Below are 25,004 nucleotides of genomic sequence, written 5' to 3'. Positions count from 1 at the left end.
TCCACAACGTGACACTTTTTCGTGCATGCTACCGGTGTTCATCGATTTATAAGACATTATCACGTCAATATATATAAACTTGTTATAGTTTGTCCTCCGCCGTGGGTAGATAATACATGGAATCTATGAAGTACTTCGTGATGTCGGAGACCAGGCTGCGGTCGGAGATTTCCTGCGCCACGCCGTAGATTGCCATCTGTTTACAAATAACGTTTTTGTTACAAAAAAAAAAACAGTTTTGATACAAGCTTTTATCGCTGACTGTACTTTTTTTTTCAACAGGTTTTTTTTTGCCTGTGTTGCGACCAACAAATACTAAAAAATAAATTGTACGGAACCCTCGGTGGGCGACTCCGATTCGCCCTTGTTCGGTTTTTTTCAGAATAGTCTCGATGAGTATTGAGTATTAATACTCATTTAGAATTGTCTCGATGTGTCTGTATTAATACTCATCGAGACAATTCCAAAAAAACCGTACAAGGGCGAGTCGGACTCGCCCACCGAGGGTTCCGTACCCAAAGGGTAAAAACGGTACCCTATTACCAAGACTCCGCTGTCCGTCTGTCTGTCACCAGCCTGTATCTCATGAACCGTGATAGCTAGACAGTTGAAATTTTCACACATGATGTATTTCTGTTGCCGCTACAACAACAAATACTAAAAAGTACGGAACCCTTGGTGGGCGAGTCCGACTCGCACTTGTCCGGTTTTTAATAAGTTCGTAGTTGCGACGCTTGCTTTTTCGCGAAAATAAAATGCTCTATATTTAAATACTAGCTTTGCCCGCTACTTCGTCTGTGTGGACTTAGTAACCCCAGCTAGAGTAAGAATAGCGCCTGGAGAAAGTCTTATAGCAATTATTCAATTTGAGCATATTATGCACACAAATTAGCAGACAGAAAAGAAGAATGCTTTTAAAGAATGGAAAAGTGTGGAAGAGGGTAACGATAGAGAGAAAGAAATCAAGAGGTCAGCTTACCTAACAAGTAAGAAGAAGGCTAAAAAAGCAGTTGCAATAGCAAGGGCCAAGATACAAGATAAATTGTACGATTTTCTTGAGAGCCCACAAGGCCAAAAAGACCTCTACAGAATAGCAAGAGAGAGAGAGAGGAATGCAAGAGATATAAATCATATGAAATGTATGAGAGACGAAGCAGGAAAGATTTTGACGGATAACAAGAGCATACAAGAACGCTGGAAGAACTACTTCAGTAAACTAATGAACGAAGAGAATAATTGGAGTGGAGTGCTAGAAAATGCTAGAAATAACATTGGTATGGTGAAAGAGATCACTATAGAAGAAGTAAAAATGGCAGTGCAAGGTATGAAGAATGGGAAAGCGGTTGGGCCAGATGGTATACCTGTGGAAGTATGGAAGTTTCTGAAAGCGGATGGATGGAAGTGGCTGACTTTATTCTTTAATAAGTTGTTGCAAGAAGAGGCAATCCCTGAGGAATGGTGCAACAGTTCACTGGTGCCCGTTTTTAAGAATAAGGGTGATGTACAGGATTGCAACAACTATCGAGGAATAAAGCTCATGTCACATAGTATGAAGATATGGGAAAAAGTGGTAGCAAGACGAATGAGAGAAGAAAGTGAGGTAACACAGAACCAATTTGGGTTTATGCCGGGACGGGGAGCTACGGACGCCATATTTGCACTTCGCCAACTGTGCGAAAAATACAGACTTGCGCAAAAGAACTTGCACATGGTGTTCGTGGACCTGGAAAAGGCATACGATAGAGTCCCCCGTAAGGTTCTGTGGTGGTCTATGAGAGAGAAAGGAATGCCAGAGAAGTATGTGCGGCTTGTTCAGGCGATGTATGATAGAGCCAGTACTCACGTCAGGTCCGAAGCTGGAGTAACCGACAAGTTCAATGTGGCGGTAGGTTTACACCAGGGATCGGCTTTAAGTCCGTATTTGTTCCTCCTGGTTATGGATGCTCTGACATCGAACATACAGGAGGAGGCACCCTGGTGTATGCTGTTTGCCGATGACATTGTTCTTGTCGGAGATAATGCACTTGAGGTCCAGAGCAGGCTGGTAAAATGGCAAGAAAAGCTGGAAAGTGTGGGACTGAAAATAAGCAGAACCAAAACGGAGCACATGTTCTGCGATTTCGGTGGTCTAACCAGTTTTTCCCATATTGCCTTAGATGGTGTATCCCTACCAGTCTGCTCCGACTTCCGGTACCTTGGGTCATTGATCCAGAGCGACGGACGCATCGACCGTGACGTGAAAAATAGAATAAATGCGGGATGGATGAAATGGCGACAGGTCTCTGGAACAACTTGCGATCCACGAATGCCTCTTAAACTTAAGGGGAAAATTTACAGGACGATCGTGAGACCTGTTGTAATGTATGGATCAGAATGCTGGGCGACGAAAGTGACGGATGAAAGAAGAGTGCACGCAGCGGAAATGAGAATGTTGAGATGGATGTGTGGAGTGACGAGGAAGGATCGGATTAAGAATGAGTATATTAGGGGAAGTTTGAAAGTAGCACCAGTAACGGAGAAGATAAGAAGTAGTAGGTTAGCGTGGTATGGGCATGTGATGAGGAGGGATGAATGCCATATAGGCAAAAGAATGTTAGGGATGAATGTTGATGGACGGAGAGCGTATGGTAGACCCAAAAAGCGATGGATGGATTGTGTAAAAGAGGATATGAGAAAGAAAGGAGTGAGTGCTGAGGTGACGAAAGATAGAGGAGAATGGAAGAGAAAAACATGTTGTGCCGACCCCACATAACGTGGGATAAGGGTAGGAAGAAGAAGAAATTAGCAGACACTTCATTAATTATCTCAATTCCACCTCGCTTTTTACTTTATTAAGGGATGATTTTCGGGATAAAAACTAGCCTATGTCCTTCTCAGGGACTCAACCTATCTCTATGCCACATCTAAATCGATTCAGCGGTTTAAGCGTGAAGAGGGAACACACAGACAGACAGACAGACTTTCGCATTTATAATATTAGTATGGATAACATTGTCTTAGATAGATAGATCTCGGTCGTTGGTCTCGTGTAAACGTTGCAGTCGGCCTTACCTTTCCCTGCACGGGGCCGGCGGAGGCCTGCAGGCACGCGCCCGCGGCCTCGCGCACGTCGCTTACGAAACGCTCCGCCACGCCGGCCTGCGTGTGCGCGTGCGTCACGCAAATGTGGATCCTAAATAAGTACATAAGGTTGATTTTTGTACAAGTTCTTGTTTGAAGAATGCCATATTATCGAAATTAAACTATCGTAAGACATGTTTCAAAATGTTTACACTCACTTGTATTTTTAGTCGCTTTTGACGACATGTTTCTGACTCGTCGGGAGTCGTTAAGCGATTAAAAATACTAGTGAGTGTAACCGTAGTGATCTAAACATTTTGAATGCCATATTAAATTGAATTACAGAAATTAGCGATGAACACACAGGTGCTCTAATTTAATAAGGGAGCGTGACAGCTTATTTCAGTCACGATCTGAATCCGATTTTGTACAGTAAGCTGCAAAACACAAAACAAAAATATTTTATAAAATAATTTGATTTCTTCCCAAAGTTGTGTATGCAGAGTTAAGTTTCTAGAATGCACGAAAGACAAGCCTCCCGCCTCATCTGCCCGCGACACAGTTCGACTAGCTTTCGTGGCAGCTTCCGGTATGTTGCCACGCGATGCTGGAATAACATTCCTCCGCCAATAAGAAACGCTGCTTCACTTTTTTCCTTCCTCATACTGTCCATAATTTGAATAAATAGGATTTTTCATTAAATTCTCACCCGGAAGGAAACTGCAGGGCGTTAAGACTCCACCCCTTCTTGTGCATCAGCTCCGCCATCTTGAAAATGTCGAACTTGTCCGAGCCGAACGCGACAACCGTCGTCGCCGGTTTGCCGAAGATGAATATGCCTTCCACTGTGCGTAATCTGAATGAAAAAGTATTCATTTTATTACTTTAAATAAAACGTTTTTATTTAGAGATCTGTGGGTCGGATCTCAAAACATTAAGACCATTTTGTTTTGACGCGCACCAAAGTCCTTTAAATTTAGTCAACTGAGTACATTTGTCCCGTTGTGTACGAACAGAGATCAAATCTGACACTATTTTGTCTGACTATAGTTATTTTGACATACATCAACACATATTTAAATTATCAACTCAGGACAAAGTACCAATTTCAATTTAGCAGTTGCCTAAATTACTATTAAGTATCATTTACAAAAATATTACTTACTCAGCCTCGATATATTTAGTGACGCGGAGGATCTCATCCGTCATCGTAACGTATCGAGCGTGTCCCACGAACATCATGGTAGCCCAGCAAGCCGCGATCAGCCCTCCTGCTCTACTGCCTGTTAAAAGAAAAAGACGGTGAATTAAACTCAAGTTTCTGGAAAAATACTTTACCGCATAATAATATTATGTCGCTATTACAACTTTATTAAAACATTTGAAACTAATATTTCCTTTCCCATAATCCCTTTCTTCTAAAAAAAAGAGACGCTTTCCACCCGCCTGTTGCTAGCTCTATTGCACTCGCATAATTATATTGCTGTTAATCTCGCAATGTGACATTGACAACCGGCATTATGGGCGGGACAGCTATATAATTATGCGCGTGCGATAGAGATAGCAACAGGCGGGTGAATGTACGAAAATCTATCTCGAAAGCGTCTCTGCTTTATCAACGAGTTTAGTTTTAGATTATTAAAAGTGCAAAGGGTCCGGGATCACCGGGACCGGCTAGATGCAATTAGTGAAGTTTTTTTTTTCATTTGTCCAAGTCCCTGTTAACCAAGAACCAAGTTCCATTGTTCCATGTACTAGCTACCCGCCCCGCCTTCGCACGGGTTACACAAACCCTTAACAAATAGGGGATAATACTGCGCACCAGAGTGCAGGACTAGCCTTTTTAGTAAACCATAGAGTAACTTATGCATATTGTACCATTAACAAGTTTTTGACAAGTTTTCAGAGATAATAAAATATGTCATTGATTTTTTGACCGAAATTTCTCTATCTGCCTCTTTATCGCTCGAATATGCAAGAGTGACAGAGATGTTAGATAACGACATTTCGATTTTCTTGTTTCGCGATAGACCCTTAGATTGTGGTAGTACCCCTACGCAGAGTTTCCCGTAATATTCCCTATTATACACGTAGATAAACCTTCCCCACGAATCACACTATTGATAGGTGAAAACCGCATGAAAATCCGTTCAGTAGTTTTTGAGTTTATCGCGAACATTCAGACATACAGACGCGGATTTTATAAGATGCAGTGATAACTTACCGTTGACAGTAGGCGAGCCATATACTCCTCCTGGCCATTCCGTGGTGACAGTGTACTGGCAATGCCGGTATTCTAGTTTACGGTATAACACCACTGATGTTCCTTTAGGCGCGAACCCATACTGAAACAAAGAACATATTAGTTCGAACGTGGGAACTACACGCCAACTCGTCGGCGTGCAGTTCCTATAGAAGTAGCAGTGAATGAACGATTGAATGAATGAATGTGTGGCAGCATGATTAATCTACTTACTTTATGCCAATAATCTTAAATACAAACTGGATATTGCGTGCTGAACATTCCTTTGAAGCCAGAAAAAATGACCTTGAATTACGTCACGCCGATCTTGCATCTCTTATCTCTTTTCTCTCTCTCTTTAGGGTGTCGGATCTCGGCCTCCAATGACTCCTACAATGCTTTACTATGCAATACATAGCGCATAACCCTAGTAAATCGACGAAAAACATACGATAAACTATTATTTCACGAAAAAAATCCTCTAAATTGGACTTCTGACAATTCTGACGTGATTCTGACATATCGGCCATATTTATTTATTATTAGTGTTGCCATAGTACGCAGAAGGTGCATACCGGTGAAATGAAAATTTTGATTGGTTCTTTTTTTGTATAATACAAAGAAAACTAAGTAAATTTGAATGCAGAAAGTTTTATAAGAAAAATATATATTTCTGTGGAAATTAGCTTAAAGTAAATTAATTAGTTGATGCCGGATAATTCGTATTTCTATAAAAAATAAGGTTTTTTTTTATAAATAACCTAGCAATACATCACAGTGTCGAAAAGAGATAGATCATAGGAGCAAAGGTGATTGACCCTGGCTTGAACTCAATAGTTCGGCACGCAACATCCAGTTTGTATATAAGATTCTTGATTTATGCTTATCAGCGTATAGGTTGGAGGGCTTTGATACATACTATAACTCAGTCGGTCGCTAGATGGAACTGTTTGAAAATATAACTAGGTAATAGATTTTTTTCTGAATAACTTGTCACAGCTTAACTGAGGGACTAAATGAATGACTGAATGTGTGAATATATAAGTGAATGAATACTCATACTCACGAATAAGTGAATGATTGAGCAAATGAATGAGTGAGTGTATGAATAAATGAAAGAGTAAACGGATGTGTAAATGAATTAGTGAATATATGAGCGCATGAATGATTGAATGGATGAGTGATTGAAAAAATTATGAATGAGTGAATGAACGATTGAATGTGTGGCAGCATAATTAATCTACTCACTTTATGCGTATCAGCGGACATGCTAGCGACCCCCGGCAGCCGGAAGTCGAACACGGGCACCGGATGTCCGGCGTCCGGCATGAAGGCGGCCACGAAGCCCCCCAGGCACGCGTCCACGTGGAGGGGGACGTCGTACTCCAGGGCCAGGTTGGAGAGGGCGTTGATGTCGTCCATGGTGCCGTAGGGGAAGTTGGGCGCTGAGCCGACTATCTGTTGACAAAATTCCGCTACCTAAAGGTTGTCTGGAAGAGATCGCTTTTCAGCGATAAAACCGCCTGTTGTTTACCTTTTCTTGAGTTGCTGTATTCAACATATTGTTTCCTGTATTGAGGTGTGCAATAAAGAGTATTGTATTGTGGTTTTAAGTTTGTTGTCATTTTGATTTTAAGTTTGCCGGGAAATGGATGATTATGTGTGGGTTGAACCAAACCTGTTATCATGAAATAAAACTATGAAAACGGATTATATCGCGTATATTGAATTTATAAAACATCCCGACGTTTCGAACCCTTTACAGCGTTCGTGGTCAACGGGTGACTGAGGAAAAATTACAAAGTGCAAAAATACCCACATACTAAAATAATGAAAAATCATAGACTACAAACTTTAAGGCTGCTTGTACATGCAAAATCGGTTCATAAGGCTAGTTATAATGTTATAGTATGTGGGTATTTTTGCACTTTGTAATTTTTCCTCAGTCACCCGTTGACCACGAACGCTGTAAAGGGTTCGAAACGTCGGGATGTATTATAAATTCAATATACGCGATATAATCCGTTTTCATAGTTTTATTTCATGAGTAACTATCGCGGTAACCGAAGACAATATTACAAACCTGTTATCGTTAAAAAGTTCGCAACATTTTTTGTATCGGAATTTTCATAGTTCATTACTGAGTGACGTTGGTACAATTGGTTTAAGTCAATCTTTAAGATTTAATTAAAATCCCTTATTTACCTCAAACTTAGAATACTTAGCGTCTCTAAGAGCGCTTTATCCGCCAACAAACTGTCCTCTGTTTGGCGGAATATAATTATGTAAATACCATTTAAGTTTTTTTGTGATAAAAAAAGAACTAGTAAGGCCAGGATTACACATGTAAGTTTTACTTACGTAAGTAGGGACAACGCTATATGCTAGAATGAGATAACGATATTCATATCTCATTCTGTAGTATAGCTGTGTCCCTATTTACGTAAATAAAACTTACGAGTGTAATTCTGGCCTTAGAAGTAGTAAGAACTACTGAGCGAAACAAGTGCTTCTAAAAATACAGACCGAATTGAAAGTTGCAACAAAATACACATTGAAATGAGTGTTTTTAAGAAGAATCCTTAATAAATCGAGGGTTTGAAATATTAACCTTTTGGACGCCAATGACGGATATATCCGCACCGCAGGTCCAACGCCAAAGACGGATTAATCGGTTAAAAAACCACAGAGCAACAGACCTACGTGCATGTGCATAAAGTTCAATTTCAGTTTTGACATCAGCTTTTGTGTTTGACACGGCGTCGAAAAGGTTAATGTAATATAAATATTTACCAGACAAGTCCTCCTGCCAATCGCCTTCCTCACATCATCCACATTGACCGTCATAGTGTTCTGGTCAACTTTGACCGTGACCACGCCCAGGCCTAGGTACTGCGCGGCCTTATCGAACGCCGAGTGTACCGTAGAAGGTACAACTATCTGAGGGTTGGTGATGCCTTTACTATAGGCGAGGTCGCGGAACGCTTTGCAGGCCATCATTATGGATTCTGTGCCGCCTGTGGTTACCTGAAAACATATTAATACTGCCTTGGGTGAGACTTGAACTCACGGCCTCCGGCCTAGACCCATATACTCACGGGTAGCGGATTTTGTCTTGATCTTGAGTCAATGGGGGTAAAGCGTTTTCAAACTTGCATTAATAAATGAATGAACGAGTAAATTAATAATTGAATGAATTAATGGATCAATAAGTCTGTATAAATGAATGAATGAAAGAGTGAACGATAAATACATTTGAATGAATGAATGATTTAATGAATAAATAACGAATGAACAAAAGAATAATGAGTGAATGAGTGATGCGAGATTTTCAAAGAATACCGAGCGCAGCAAGGATTCTAAGCTAAATTTAGCTGGAAATACTCACAGTGCCGCAGCACTCGTCCCCCCCGTGGAACAGGTTGGCGGCCATGCGCACGACCTCCGCTTCCATCTTGTTGATGCCGGGGAACACGTCGGAGTGGAGAGGGTTGGTGTATGCTGTCAGGGAGTATGCGTCGGTTGCCACCTAAAATTTAAAATTTACTTTATATATTGTACAGCCAGGAAAACTATTAGCTTAGCAGCTATCATGTCGGTTGCTCTATTGATGGAGTGTTCATGAACAATATAAGTTACGCAGACGATATGGTGCTGCTGGCGCCATCGATCAGTGCGTTAAGAAAACTAATTGGGATATGTGAGAGGTATGCCAAAGATCATGGGCTGAAGTATAACCCCTCCAAGAGCGAGCTAATGATTTTTAAAGCGGGCAGAAAAATTTCTGATGAAATTCCTACTGTAAGGCTAGATGGTAAAGACATGAAAAGAGTGTATCATTTTAAGTATCTCGGTCACATTGTCACCGATGACCTAAGAGATGACATGGACATGGAGAGAGAAAGGAGAGCGTTGGCGGTTCGTGGGAACATGCTTGCACGCAGGTTCGCTCGCTGTACAGACAAGGTTAAAATAACGCTTTTTAAAGCCTATAGTCAGACTTTTTACACGAGCAGCCTGTGGGTTAGGTACACCCAGCGATCCGCAAACGCTCTCCGAGTTCAGTATAATAATGCTTTCAGAATGCTGATGGGGCTGTCAAGGTTCTGCAGCGCCTCGACGATGTTTGCAGAGGCGCGCACAGACGGTTTCCATGCTATCTTGCGTAAGCGCTCAGCCTCCTTAATGCAAAGAGCAAGAAGCAGTCCCAACAGCTTTCTGAAAGTATTATCCGACAGGTACGACTGTCGAATATGGAGGCACCTGGTGGTCTTAACTGGGCGACCTGTATGTTGACCTGTATGGTGTTTAGTTCTTTTTAGTTGTAGAATAACTTATTTAATTACTAACACTAGTATTAGGTACTTAGCTTAAGACAAACTAACAAAATCTATGGATTGTTATGATCTGCAATAAATGATTATTTAATTAATTTAATTTAATTACTACTGGGTACTATCTAGATATAAGTGACATACAGTAGAATCCGCATATGTGGTATTTTCTATAAAAAGGGACCTTATTGTCGATGGCGCTTACGCCATTATAAACGATGCTCCGATATGAATACAATGCCGCGCGACGCTGTGCGGCGTAAGCGCCATCGACAATAAGGTCCCTTTTCATAGAAAATGCCCCATATAATGACGTCGAAGGGAAGTGACAAACACGTCATACTAAGCGGATGTCATATAAAGCATAAATGATTAATTCTTATTTTTGTCATTTTTTCCAAATTAATGTCAAATACCTCTATCAGAGTTGAATTTTATGCAGCGGTACTGAATGTGGCGGTCTTCATTGTGTAAATAATTAAATCTTATGTATATTTTTATTTCTAATTTAATGTATCTTTACTAACATTAGCATATTAAGATTAATTTTATTGTATTACTAACAAATTATATGGGCCTTAGTCTGAATTAAATAATTGAAATTGAAATTAACCTTGTACCAATTATCAACTTGTCACTGAGAATCAAAAGCATTCAAAAGTAAAACTAAAACACCGCATGCACCATGCACCAAACGTCCTCGCAGGGAAAGACGTGGGGACGGCCACGAAAACCAGCGAATATCTCGGTATAACCGGACATAGTTTCATGAAAACAGATTTATAGGTCAGTGATTTATCACTATAAGCGAATTCATCTTATCGGACTTTGTCACAAAGAATTTTATATGAAAATCAAACTTCGCACAGTAATTACGTAAGCGGTTGGTCAGTATAAGCGGAGTTATAATAAACGGATTCCACTGTAGTAGCAATAAGTGGGCTCTTAACTGGACTTACCTTGGCTATCTCTTGACTTAGGTGGTATACAGCACCAGAGACTGTACCACTCTTCCAGTCATAAGCACCTGCAACAAATAAAAATCTATTATTAAATTAAAGGCCGGCCCTATGTCCTAAAAATAGGACAGCGATACGGCAAAAAGTAGTCACATTAAAATTACGTCTTCATTTTGATAATGGGTCCCAGAGTGATAAGAGTTTAGTTTAGACCAAGTTAACTAATACCATAACGCAGAAAACGGCAAAAAAATCAGGTTTGTTGTATGGGAGCCCCACTTAAATATTTATTTTATTCTGTTTTTAGTATTTTTTGTTATAGCGGCAACAGAAAAACATCAACTGTGAAAATTTCAACTGTCTAGCTATCGCGGTTCATGAGATACAGCCTGGTGACAGACGGACAGACAGACAGACAGCGGAGTCTTAGTAATAGGGTCCAGTTTTTACCCTTTGAGTACAGAACCCTAAAATACTAATCAATATTAGGTCAGTTTTTATTTATAGCAAAAAACGCCCCAATAATTATTTTTTACTATCAAAGAATTCAAAGAAAATAAATATAGCTCCATCCATACCTGGGATAATTATCAAAGACCAGCCATAAAAAAAAACAAATCGATAAAAAGCTCCATGTGATTTCTCACATGACACTCACAAAATTTCACGAGAATCGGTAGAGAAATGTGACCGTTAACTTACCTAGTGTGAGGTGATCCCTGACTTCTTCAGCCACCTCCTCTGCAGTCAGACCCTTCTCTGGCAACTGCCTTCTGACGGTCAAGCCTGCAAAATACAACTCATTCTGTTAATAACATATAATTCAAATCTTGCATTTAACTCTCACCGTCTAATAAAACTATGAAAACGGATTATATCGCGTATATTTAATTTAAAATTCTCACCGTCTAGCTAGCATGTAGGCTTGCGTAGTACATGTACTAAAATCAAAAAGACACGATTCCCTGCCACTGTACTAGACCGAACTATTCCCTAATACGTTCTCTTAGTACGTTTTAGTACACTACACGCAAACGAAACAGAATGGGAGCGAGGACTGAGAAGTGACAATGACAGCAAAGCGATCCGAGTGATCCGACCGAACTTAAAGTCTTTATTCTTTATTGTATTCTTTGTATTCTTTATTCTTTATTGTAGTCGTCCCGCCGGCTCGCCGCTCGCCGAGCGCGTGCGAGCAAGATGGCCGAACGGCTCCCGCCCGGCTGGCTAGTATGAGCGAGATAGCAGATAGCCGCTTATTATGCTCAGTTTCTCTCGGTGTACTACTGTACTAAATGAACTAAAATACCGAATTAGTACAGTTGTGAGATTGTAGGTTTCAGTGAACGAGCATGCACAACTCTACTAGCATGAGTTGAGTTCTCACATAAGTTAATTTTCAACACGCTTGCTCGTAACATGCAAGTTATCGAACCGCTTTTATGCTAATTATCCTAGATATTAAACACTTTTAGTGAAAGTTAACTAACAAACCTGCAAGCCTCTTGGTAACGTCGGCGCGGAAGTCCCTGTTGATTTCTGCCATCTTGTCGTCTATCTTGCGCCGCACGAACGGAACTGATCGCAGCCATCTGAAGAACTCCTTGCGGAGTCTGCTTGTGACCGCTGGAAATGGTTATATAAATAAGTAAGACTACAAATATACAGCGGTCTGTGCTGTACGACCAAAAACTTTGACTAATCATTGGCTGAGAATATCCATCCGTTTGTGCCATATCCATTTTAGAGCAAAGCAGTTTTTTAACGACTCCTAACATAACAAAAATATTTTTCAAAAAATTATTATTTGTAATGCAGGCAGGCAGTTTAAACAACTGATAGTGCCTGTATCCAGAGTCATAAACCGAGTTCTCAGTGTTGAGTAGAATTTGCTTTGTGCTTATCTAATTTATTCTTAAACTCATTGACACTTTGGGCCGCTACTACATCCTCTGGGAGTTTGTTCCAAGCGTTGACCACTCTGTTGCTAAAGAAGAGTCTATGAGGATTATTGTGAAAATGAAAAAATGAAAATGAAAAAAGTTTATTGTGCAAATTTGAGTATACAATAAATCACGACCCTGTGTCCTGAGCTAGGAAACCCTGTGTTACAGGACCCAGTTTCGTTATACTAGTTTCTTAATCTAGGTATATATTGGTACAAATTGTACAGAGAGTTACTTTGAAACTTACAGATAGCTGTGCATACTTTAACATATATGTTGCTGCGTGTGAGCGAGTGTTTGTTTGTATGTATGTGTATTTGTGTGTGTGTGTGTGTGTGTGTGTGTGTGTGTGTGTGTGTGTGTGTGTGTGTGTGTGTGTGTGTGTGTGTGTGTGCGCGTGTGTGTGTTATAAAAATGTATAAAAAATTTAACATATGTGATGTGAATGTAATATATAAATATTTAATTATTTTAACACGTTTAGGAGGAATTCAGTGTCGTGGTAATCCAGTTGACTAAGCCACTTAGTTAGATACCGTTTGCTAGGTTTCTTTATTGGATGTAGTTTACAGAATGATTTCATAACTAAAGCTGAAATGAAGGGGTGAAATCTTTGGGCAAATTTTGTACGCGTTTTTGTGGTTTTCCAGCGCTGACGGCGTCTTGTATCTGCTTCAAAAATCTTGTCATGCAGTTTTCCATAATTATACATGATTTTCCTAAGGTATAATTGGCGAACCGAAAGAACATTGGCGAGCGTGTATAGTTCTTTAGTACTGTACCGTGATGGTTTCCGGTAAATCACTTTGAGAAGGGACCTTTGAGCTCTTTCTAAAGTAATGAGGTGCGTCTTTGCCGCCCCTCCCCACACTGAATTGCAGTAACATAGCACGGATTCACAAAGAGCGAAGTAAACTGTCCTCAACAGTTCAGGATATGCAATATTTCTTAACGTGCGAAAGACAAACATGAGCTTACGAACACGGCTTTTAATTGACTCGATGTGCTGCCGCCAAGTCAGGTGAATATCGACCATTACACCAAGGTATCGCATGGTGTTTGAACGCTCTAAGAAGCTAGCGCTGCTGAAATTGGAGGACCCGGACAGCACGTCATTCCGATGTCTAACCGTAATATAAAATCCATCGTGAGGTTGACCTCTGGAATCGATCGAGAAACATAGATATTTGGTCTTCTGGACGTTTAATGTTAGCAAGTTGGAGTCGAGCCATTCTACAACTAGTTTTAAGTTAAGCTCCGCGGTACTTTGGACTTCTGGCCAGCTTTTTCCGCGTACCAGAATAGCTGTATCATCGGCAAATGATATTGTTATAGCATTTTTTAGTTTAAGGTTGCAGAGGCCGTTGATATAAGCCAAAAACAGAGTTGGGCCGAGTACACTTCCCTGGGGGACCCCAAAATCTACGTTAGCAAAGGCGCTGGTATGTTCTCCCACCCGGACACACTGCCTACGATCTCGTAAATAAGATTCGAACCACTTAAGTGCGAGTCCCCTGATGCCAAGGCTCTCGAGTTTAGCCAATAGGATCGGAATAGAAACAGTATCGAAGGCCTTGGCAAGATCTAAGAATATTCCTACGCACTTTTCGCCTTTATCTAAAGAATCTACTATTTTACCAACAAGTAGGTCAATCGCTTGTTCGGTGGATCTATTTTGTCTAAAGCCAAATTGGTTAGGTGACAGGCTGTTATTGTAGCCAATGAAAATGTGCCATATCCGCATTTTACTATAGGATAATTATACTCTGTTAACAGAAGGTTATCACAAAAGTCTGACATATCCAACACTTTTTGTGTTATGTCATACATTGTACGTTTAACATTTACTCATCAAAAATGGATATGGCAATAATAAATGTGCTTTTTTAGGGTCCCGTTTTTACCCTTTGGGTACGGAACCCTAAAAATCAAGTAAAAAATTCATTTTCCTTTACTGCAATACTATACCGGTCTACAACCTACAATTCTACACACTTAAGGATTTGCCACAATAGATGCGTTCTGCGGTCAGCGGTCAGGTCAAACCCACATTTATGTATGAACAACATTGACAGCAACCTTTGAAGTTGAAGTTTGACCTGACCGCTGCCCTTATGGATATAATGTCTTTTAGAAACTAAACTAGGTTAAGTGTTGATCAGGTAATTATTATTATTATTATCTCCTTGGATATCACGGGCCTATAAATCCCGGTCTTTTGATAGGCTTGCGTGGGGATATAGATCCAACACGTAGAGGCCCCTTGGAGAGCTTTAATGTCATGTAGAACGCCTGCTGGAACCCGTTCACAGGCGCAACAATAGACACCCATGAACCGGTCGCAGCAGGCATTGGGACTATTGCAGAAAAAGTGAACAGTATACCGGTCTATGGATTGAAGTTTGGGTGGGCAATGAGACTGGGCTATTGTAAAGAATATTATTATTATTATTATTAAGCCATTTCGTTTCCCATCTCAGGTTATTTGCTTTACTGTTTATTTGTTTCATTATCATTTTTTTGGATAGGAACCCCTGTCTGGGTATAGGCCTCCTCCAGTTTTATCCAGTTTTCTCTGTCTTTTGCTTGGTTTATCCACTCTTTTCCAGCTGTAGCTATGATGTCATCGCTCCATCGCTTAGCAGGTCGTGCTTGTCGTCTTTTTCCACTGGGACCTTTCCATCTAGTTACTTCTGCTGTCCATCGCTTATCGTTGTAGCGTGCTACATGGCCAGCCCATCGCCATTTTAAGCGTAGACAGTAGTGTAGGGCGTCAATTAATTTTGTCTTCTTCCGTATGGATTCGCTTCTTATTTTGTGAATTTTCCTTATTTTTAGAAGGCTTCTCTCCATCGCTTTCTGGCAGTTCACTAGTTTTGTTTTTATACTGTTGTTGTAGGTCAACGTTTGACAGCCATAAGGGTCGGTAGAATACATGTATCCATTACTGTTTTTTTTAGGTGGAGTGGATAGTCACCTTTTGTTATTTCTTTCAGGGACCAGTATTTTTTCCAGCTCATCTTTATTCGGCGGTCCATAAATAAAGAAATATCCTTCGAAAAAAAAAAGATAACGAAAAAGAAGAGGGGATCAGGTAATTAACAAACTAAAATACTAAGGGCCACTTGCATCATCCCACTAACCCGGGGTTAAGCGGTTAAACCGTTAACCCAGGGTCAAATAATGAAAAGAGACAAGATTTATGTTTATGTCAATGTCCTCTGTAACTTACGTTCTTGTGCGTTGTAGAGACTGTGTGCCCAAACTAGAGCGAGCACCGAGGAGGCAGTCATGGTGACTATCTGCCATGGCTCCCGGCCCTCAAACAGCCTGTTTATGGCCTTCAGTGGCTGTGGTCGCTCACTCATGTCTAAAAAAATATTCATTTATATTACTTTTTCTATTGTTCCAAAGTTTCAACCAATACGTAGAAAAATAGGGGTCCCTTTGTTTGACAGAATTATTGAAAGTCATAATGAAATCATTGTCAGATTATCATTAGTCCTAATTAATAATAATAATAATAAAAGACGTTTATTCAAGAAGTTGTAACATAGGTACATAATAAAAGTACACGATAATGCTTACAAACTAATTGAAACCGTTAACTTTTAAGGATTTTCGTAAGGGTTATCCTATAGATAGGTTAGGTTAGGTTTGTTTTCTCAATCCTGAAACATTATTTCTGAGAAAAACCAAATTATGACTAGAATTATGATTAGAGTTAGAATTGTCCTAATTTTTTTTATGAGAACAATTTAACACAATATGTATTGCACTAATTTTAAATTTCTTACTCATTATTATTCACAATGGCTGGAAGGACAGCATTGTCCCCGTGGACAACTTATTTTACGTGATTAAGTTGTGCCGTTGTGAACAATATGTATTGGTTTGTACAATATTTAGAAATTCAAGAAACAAAAGGAGGCTAATGACACTATGAATACCAACATACTTATCATAAGAACTGTCAGTTACTACTAGCATAAAACAATGCAATTGTTAATAGACTGGTTGCAAAGATACCTTGTTATCTTTAACATATTTTAACTTTTAATACTTTTGTCCTCTGGGGCATTTCACGTCAAGCGGGCAGCAAAAAAATTGTCAGGTTCTGGATTTTGTTCATAGTTGGATTAATTGGACCTATATGTGAATTAAAAAATTTGGCATCATTACTTTTTTAATATATTGCTTCGTTAACAATTTATACGCATTTGAAAAAACTACAAAATTTGAGGAACGGATTTTTTAAAAATTATTATTGCAATTCTTTCAGTGGATTTAATTATAACTAAATAGTGATTATTTGAGAATATTAGTTGATTTCTTTGAAAATTTATAAAAAAAGTTTTTTTTATCTTTTTTTCATATAACAAACCGGAAGTTAGTATTAAATATCTTTTTTTTTCCAACTTCGCATTTTTTTATATTTTTTATTTTTACACAATAATGTAGCTTATGGTGTACTAATGTCCTATAAAAATTTTTATAATGGCATCTCGATTGGTTTTGAAGATTCATGAAGTAATTCGAAAGTACTGCGCGACGCTCCGTACTGAGAGGTAGTTCTATGTGGCAGTCTTTAATGGCCAATTACGGGTTTTTTTAATTTTGCGTAACGGAATTAAAGCAATAAACAATATTTCATCGGTTAAGATGTAGAAAAGCTAATGATGTATTATTCAATCGTGCCTTGTAGCGCTATCACTGATCAACCATATCTTGGAACTGAAAACAAAACGTTTATGTTTTAACAAAACGCTAGAGGTAACTTAATAACTATAGCTAGGTTTAGGCGGGGTATGTCACATGCTTAAGAGGTCACTTTCGAGTTAGGTCACGTTCTGAGGACGTCACTTTCTGTACGTCACATTCTGAGTTCGTCACATTCTGAGTACGTCACTTTCTGAGAACACCACTTTCTGAGGCCCTCGCTTTCTGAGTTCGTCACTTTCTGAGTACGTCACTTTTATAGCAAAGTAATATTTAAGCGTATACCTGCATTAACAATGGATACCAGCAATCATATTAGCTGTACGGCATAAAAACGGCCGTATTCCGTACAGCTGTTATGATTGCTGGTATCCATTGTTCATGCAGGTATACGCTTTAATCTTACTAGGCTATAAAAGTGACGTACTCAGAAAGCGAGGGCTTCAGAAAGTGGCGTTCACAGAAAGTGACGTCCTCAGAAAGTGCCGTTCTCAGAAAGTAACGTACTCAGAATGTGACGAGCTCGGAATGCGACAAACTCAGAATGTGACGTACAGAAAGTGACGTCCTCAGAACGTGACCTAACTCGAAAGTGACCTCTTAAGCATGTGACATACCCCGCCTAAACCTAGCTATAGTTATTAAGTTACCTCTAGCGTTTTGTTAAAACATAAACGTTTTGTTTTCAGTTCCAAGATATGGTTGATCAGTGATAGCGCTACAAGGCACGATTGAATAATACATCATTAGCTTTTCTACATCTTAACCGATGAAATATTGTTAATTGCTTTAATTCTGTTACGCAAAAGTAAAAAAACCCGTAATTGGCCATTAAAGACTGCCACATAGAACTACCTCTCAGTACGGAGCGTCGCGCAGTACTTTCGAATTACTTCATGAATCTTCAAAACCAATCGAGATGCCATTATAAAATTTTTTATAGGACATTAGTACACCATAAGCTACATTATTGTGTAAAAATAAAAAATATAAAAAAATGCGAAGTTGGAAAAAAAAAGATATTTAATACTAACTTCCGGTTTGTTATATGAAAAAAAGATAAAAAAAACTTTTTTTATAAATTTTCAAAGAAATCAACTAATATTCTCAAATAATCACTATTTAGTTATAATTAAATCCACTGAAAGAATTGCAATAATAATTTTTAAAAAATCCGTTCCTCAAATTTTGTAGTTTTTTCAAATGCGTATAAATTTTTAACGAAGCAATATATTAAAAAAGTAATGATGCCAAATTTTTTAATTCACATATAGGTCCAATTAATCCAACTATGAACAAAATCCAGAACCTGACAATTTTTTTGCTGCCCGCTTGACGTGAAATGCCCCCTCTTCAAAGGCAATGTTTAAAGGCATGATTACCTGGCTAAAGAGGTTCTTAAACGTACGTAGCAAATCTTTGATACAGTTATTTCAAACTCAACTTTCGATAGTAAAACTAAGTTGATTCTTCAAAGCGGCCACCAACGAAGCCGATTATTTATCATATCCTTTTTATAAAATAATTTATTAGAGACTATAATGTCAATTATTATCAAATAGGCTCATCGTACTTACCTGTATTAATTTAAATAAATTCTTATCACTAAAATTATCCCAAGCCGCTATCTCGCAATCAGTTCACTCGACGACTGCTTATCTACATCTAAATGATATTACGGATAATTAAGATTATTACTATTTGCTTAGCACGATACAAACAACTGCAAAGTACACAAAGATACGTTAAGTATTTTTAATTAAAACAATAAACGGAAATGAATATGAATGACGATTTGAGAAATACGCAAGATGCTAGATTGTTTACTTGCCTTGTAATAATTGTAAATATATTTTCGACCTAAACTGCAATAGATACGGTTTCTTTTACCTTATATAATGCTTGCAGAAATTAGTCTCACTCATCAGTCATCGACGTTCGACGTCAACTTCAAAGTTCCTTTCGTCGTGCGTGTTTCGTCGAGAAACGGAAAAGAATAGTTTGTCAAAGGACTGTCTCATTTCAAACATAAGTAAGTAATTTATAATTATATTGTAAACATACACAGAGATAATCATACTATTCATAATATATTCATACTATATTTGTCTAATTTGTCTTACGCTAGTACTAGCAGCCAAAAGAAAAGGATGAGTAGTTTATTTTTGTTCTTATTTACTGACAATTTGGTTTGTCGCGAACGCGAACGCGAATGTGGAGTCGATTTCGCTGATTAGCAAACTAGACTCCACACTCGCGTTCGCGGCTTCGCGCCGTGATTCACGCACGAAAGTGGAGGGGCTTTATAATCATAAATTTTATAGTTCGTTCAGAAATAAATGAAATAATATCTGGAAATTCTGACATTGACAGTTACGCTACTTAAAATAAATGTAAAATACAAATCGATTTTAAGGCAATCGAATTTCGCTTTTAATTGAATGCCATAGAATATAAAATTCTGAAAAGGACTGCTAGCTGCCCACGCAAATTACACAGATGGCTATTATAAGGTGAAAAAAGTGCACAGTAAAATAAACTTTATATCAACATATTACGGTTTCTTTTTGATTCGCTAGTTTTAACCGTTCATGATCAAAAAGTTATGAAATTAGTTTGCTCGGAACGTATTCTAAGGTGTAGGAGGAAAATATTACAATGAGTCACCATCCTCCAGTTTCCTGTATTCCAAACACCACGAAGATGTCGAAAGCTAAGAAAGTTATTGAAGAAGCGCGGGAGATAAACAATCCCGAGATAGATTTAGTGGATAAAGGGATCTCGAACCTGGAGGAGATACCTGGGTTGTGTAAGTACAGTTATATATCCTTTTATGGAACCAGTTTGGGCACTTTTGCTTTCATTCGTTTTGGTTGTGCTGTATTTTTGACATTCGGGTGTGTGTGTTTGGCACCTACAGCTCGCCCACTCCAAACTAAATACTAACAAATATGAATGACTGATTAATTAGGAACAATTACATCAAACAGAAATCAAAACAAAATATGCTAAGCATTTATATCTTTTTACTTAATGATCATGATTTGATATTCATTCATCTAGTTAGGTCATCATCTTAGATTTAGGTAATAAGTTAGAAAAATATTCTTATAAGATGCTCATAATGTTACAATCTGAGTGTTTCTTACTTGAGTCTGTAACAAAAATAAAGTAGGTGCTAGGTAAAAACTATCATTTGTTTTTTACCACTTGCTTTTCCATAAAGAAAACATTGGATATTTAATTAATCATAAGTTATAAGTTGTCCTATTGATAATTGCCTATTTGGTGGTATTGCAGAATACACAGTCATAAAAGTATTATTTTTAGTTTAATTAAATAAATGGATTAAGATACATAGATAGATATAACCAACAATAAATAAATTGAAGTGCTGTGTAAACTCCTTATGACAAAGCTTAACATAGTGAAAAAGTCTTTCTCTCGTACGGGTTCCCCTCATCTGGCAGATTATTATTTGTCAGAAATACACTTCGCATAACACATATCGCAGAAAACTTAGTAATGATACTTTCGCATTAATATATACTTGCCATAATAGTCATTTCGCATAATATTTATTTCGCAGAATATTCTAAGTGGGTTAGATTAGGGTTTTCTGCCAAATAATATTATGCAAAAATAAATTCTGCAAAGTAATATTATGCGAAAAGCAGTATGTGAAAGGTAATTCTGCCAAACGAAATTTCTGCCAAGTAACATTATGCAATACAAAAATATGTCAAAAAAAACTGCAACACAATAGGGAACCCTCTCGTACAAGCTGACCAGCTTGGGTTACTTTTTTTATTTTTTTCAAAAAATATACTTATGTCTAAGTATAAAAAAGTTTCGCCAAACTGTAGACAGTTTTAACTTGATAATAATAATATACTTAACAAAAACTCTTTGTTACACAATAAACTGCTTGGTTCCTTAAAATTCGTAATAAAGAAAGAGAACATAAGCTGTATTTAGATGAAATTGCCTAAATAAACCTTGCAGTGACTTTAGGGCCAGGTGAATGAAAATTAATATTTAATTTCAGTCACACTTGCCAACATCACCCGTCTATCCCTGAGCCACAACAAGATCTCAACCGTACCGGCTGGTCTCGCCAACTTGATGAACTTGGAGATCCTGAATCTTGCCAACAACTACATCGAAGAACTACCTGTCAGCCTATCTTCATTACCCAAGCTCAGGATCCTCAATGTATCGCTTAACAGGCTGTATACTTTGCCGAGAGGCTTCGGAGCGTTTCCAGTGCTGGAGATATTGGATCTTACGTACAATAACTTGAATGAGAAGACATTGCCGGGGAATTTTTTCATGATGGAGAGCCTCAGGGCTCTGTATTTGGGAGATAATGACTTTGAGCTACTTCCAGCTGAAATTGGGAATCTCAAGAATCTACAGATTGTAAGTTCTTTAATTTAATATTACAATTAACACCTTGCTAAATACTTAATATAAGTACACAAAGTGAACTTATATTTTGGTAAAGAATTTACATAGTGACTTATTTTTGTCAGTCTTCCCCTTTGATCAGCAGGCACACAATGTAGTCTTACCCTGTTGAAGAAGGCATTATAAAAAAAAAGATATACAACATAATTTCGGCCTCATACCCAATTCGCAATTAGACAAATCGATATAACATAACATATAAATTTCCCGAAATTTCGTTATTTTCCGGGAATTGTTCACCAGTTCCGGTACTGAATGAAAGTGCCCGTTCCCGGGAATTCTCGAAAAAAATCTGTCTCGGAAATTCCCGGGAGCATGATATTGTTGATTTTGAAAGTGCACCTGAGTAATTTTATTTATTTAATCGTATGGCATATGTTAATAATTGTGAAATAGAAACAGTGTAAGTGTTGTAAGTAATTAAAGATCTACACATAGACCAGTCAGCCACTTTATGGCTTCGTGGCTCAGGGTGATCAGGTCTTCGGGAGGGCCGGTGACATAACGCGTTATAGGACAGTCATGAATGATGTGCTGGATGGTTTGTGCTTCCGCACCGCAACTGCAGGCCGAGGAATCCACCCACCCACAGCGGTGTTTGTAGTAGGCGCATCGACCATGACCAGTACGTAGTCTTAAGTTTGCACCAGTCTCGTCTAGGGAGGTCGGATCCCATTATTCTGGAGCCAGGCGTGATATCAGAGTAATTGATCATGAGTGATGACGTATTCGTCGTGTTCCAGCTATCGATGCGTGAGAATGATCTCATCGAAGTGCCTCGTGAGTTGGGACAACTGGCGCGCCTTCGTGAGTTACATCTGCAGGGCAACCGCCTCGTCGTATTACCACCCGAAATAGGTAAGTTTACATACATAGCGACGACCTGGTTGGTCGCGGGGAGCCGATGGATGAGAGCGGCGCAAGACCGGTCGTTGTGAGGATCCCTGGGGAGGCCTATGTTCAGCAGTGGACGTCTTTCGGCTGATATGATGATGATGGGGGTCCCTTTGTTTGACATAATTATTGAAAGTCATATTATCATTAGTCATAATTCTGAAGCCGTTCACTCAGGATTTTCCTCAGATTATCCTATAGATAGGTTAGGTTTGTTTTATGGCTATCCTGTAAAGTTAAGCGTTTCTGAGAAAAACCAAATTATGACTAATAATAATATGACAATCATTACATTATGACTTTCAATAATTATGTCAAACAATATAGAGACCCGATGATGATGACATATATAACGTCTTTTAGCAACAAAATATAAGAATTCCTTATTTGGTATGCTCGGAAGGTCGGGAGTGACACAAGCGATCCGATGCGATGTTTTATTGACTTGCTGTGAGATCCCTTGAACACATTTTAGGTTTTTAATTCCCTTTGCTTGAAAGTTTATGTAAAAACTTGGAATCTTGTCTAAAAAAGACTTTTCTGTAGAAGACTTAAGTTTCTCTCAAATTTCTAAAAAACCTAACTACAAAATATTCTAGTCATCATGATTCGAAAGTCTATAGAAAAACTATTCGAAACGTCGAAGGTAATTCAGCTTTATAAAGGCAATCAAGTTCTGGCTTAGTAAATAAAAACACAATCGTGAAAGTATCAATACTACAAAACTTACTATCCACAGGAAGCATGGACCTAGCAAGCAACAAATCTGTGCTGCGTCTCGAGGGCAACTTCTGGGTGCCACCGATCGAGGACCAGCTTAAGTTAGGTCCCAGCCACGTCCTAGACTACCTGAAGTCTGAAACCTACCGCGTGTTGTACTCCCGGCACGTGTCGGCTCGCCCGCCGCCGCCGCCGCAGACGCTGGATAAGAGCAAGAAGGCCAGCCGTGCGAGGTCTTGAAATGTTTCTAACACGACTTTGAACTTTATGTACAATAGTTAAGTTCTATATTTAAATGGCAGGGCCAATGGACGACTCGAGGGCGCGGTGATGGGTCTCTATTGTTTCCCATATAGTTTTAAGTCATAATGTATTGTTTGTCCGAATTTTCGTTAGTCATAATTTGGTTTTTCTCAGAAACGTAACTTTTCAGGATTGCCATAAAACAAACCTAACCTAACCTATCTACAGGATAACCTGAGGAAAATCCTGAAAGGTTAACGGTTTCAGAATTATGACTAATGATAATATGACAATCATTACATTATGACTTACAATAATTATGTCAAACAAAGGGACACTTAAATATGAATTGTAAAGTAATGTACAAAAGGTTCAAATTCCTAAATTATACTTTCTATTTTTAAAAGTTGCTTGAAAGAGCAAGGCCGATAGGTTTTAACTGTTTTTAATACCTAAACGGGTCTCTATTGTTTCTCATAAAGTTTTAAGTCATAATGTATTGTTTGTCCGAATTTTCGTTAGTTATAATTTAGTTTTTCTCAGAAACGCGCAACTTTTCAGAGTTGCCATAAAACAAACAACGTACTTAAACTATCGTGACATATTTCAAAATATTTATCAGTACGGTTTTTACTCACTATTATTTTTAGTCGCTTTTGGCGACATGTTTCGGATTCTTTGGGAATCCATCCTCAGGCACGAGTGTCCGCGGCGGTTGTGCGTCGTGCGTCGTGAAAGAATCCGAAACATGTCGCCAAAAGCGACTAAAAATAATAGTGAGTAAAAACCGTACTGATAAATATTTTCAAACCTAACGTATTTATAGGATAACCTTACGAAAATCCTGAAATGATACCGGTTTCAGAATTATGACTAGTGATAATCTGACAATCATTAAATTATGACTTTCAATAATTATGTCAAAAACGGGATTCCTACCTGAACATTACCTCAATGTCCCTACTTGCGCGATGTGCGTGGTAGAGTTAATGAAGTTCGGCGTATGTTATTTGTACGTATGTGAGGACATAGCATAAAATTAAAAAGATAAAAATCTGTGTGCCATAACATCTTAAACTATTTTTATTTATTTATTTTATTTTACTAATTATAATTACTGAAAAGTATTAACAGTTTTAACGAATATTATGTATTGGTTGTGTTGTATGTAATTAAAACAATTTATTTGAATAAATATAACTTTATTCATCTGGATGAAACATACAAAATCTTAAAACGAATTGAACAATGTCACACAAGATAATATTAATTAATGAAGATCAATTGAAGTGCACTTGACGAGATATTTTTAAGAGAAATTTAATAGAATTATTCTTATAATTAAATGGTGCTAGCCTAAGACACAATTATTTTACAAATCAACAAGTTTTTTATACAATTAAATTATTACTAACTA

The 25,004-nt window shown here is 38.3% G+C and overlaps 2 protein-coding genes across 2 annotated transcripts; one reads left to right on the top strand and one right to left on the bottom strand.

Annotated features, from left to right (window-relative positions):
- Positions 1–39: 39 nt before the first annotated feature.
- LOC134743745 (sphingosine-1-phosphate lyase) lies at positions 40–19,022 on the bottom strand. Its single transcript, XM_063677380.1, has 13 exons — positions 18,838–19,022; positions 15,774–15,911; positions 12,090–12,221; positions 11,298–11,381; positions 10,596–10,663; positions 8,691–8,831; positions 8,096–8,329; positions 6,551–6,760; positions 5,285–5,405; positions 4,226–4,343; positions 3,770–3,916; positions 3,052–3,172; positions 40–196 (listed from the first exon to the last, which is right to left on the bottom strand). The coding sequence occupies exons 2-13, from the start codon at positions 15,907–15,909 to the stop codon at positions 83–85; spliced, it is 1,626 nt and encodes a 541-aa protein (XP_063533450.1). The 5' UTR covers positions 15,910–15,911; positions 18,838–19,022; the 3' UTR covers positions 40–82.
- An 875-nt stretch (positions 19,023–19,897) lies between these two features.
- Positions 19,898–25,004, top strand: LOC134743716 (ras suppressor protein 1). Its single transcript, XM_063677321.1, has 4 exons — positions 19,898–20,069; positions 21,309–21,682; positions 22,474–22,588; positions 23,364–25,004. The coding sequence occupies exons 1-4, from the start codon at positions 19,919–19,921 to the stop codon at positions 23,582–23,584; spliced, it is 861 nt and encodes a 286-aa protein (XP_063533391.1). The 5' UTR covers positions 19,898–19,918; the 3' UTR covers positions 23,585–25,004.

The sequence above is a fragment of the Cydia strobilella genome, chromosome 8 (assembly GCF_947568885.1).
Source record: "Cydia strobilella chromosome 8, ilCydStro3.1, whole genome shotgun sequence".
NCBI lineage: Eukaryota > Metazoa > Arthropoda > Insecta > Lepidoptera > Tortricidae > Cydia > Cydia strobilella.
Note: the sequence above shows the minus strand (reverse complement) of the source record. Positions and strands in the feature narration are given on the sequence as shown.

Coding starts and splice junctions, on each gene's coding strand:
- LOC134743745 (XM_063677380.1), bottom strand. CDS start 15,909: ATGAGTGAGCGACCACAGCCACTGAAGGCCATAAACAGGCTGTTTGAG. Junction 12,222..15,773: donor TCTCTACAACGCACAAGAAC/GTAAGTTACAGA, acceptor AACCATTTCCAG/CGGTCACAAGCAGACTCCGC. Junction 197..3,051: donor CCGGCCCCGTGCAGGGAAAG/GTAAGGCCGACT, acceptor ATTTGTAAACAG/ATGGCAATCTACGGCGTGGC.
- LOC134743716 (XM_063677321.1), top strand. CDS start 19,919: ATGAGTCACCATCCTCCAGTTTCCTGTATTCCAAACACCACGAAGATG. Junction 20,070..21,308: donor GGAGGAGATACCTGGGTTGT/GTAAGTACAGTT, acceptor ATTTAATTTCAG/TCACACTTGCCAACATCACC. Junction 21,683..22,473: donor ATCTCAAGAATCTACAGATT/GTAAGTTCTTTA, acceptor GTCGTGTTCCAG/CTATCGATGCGTGAGAATGA.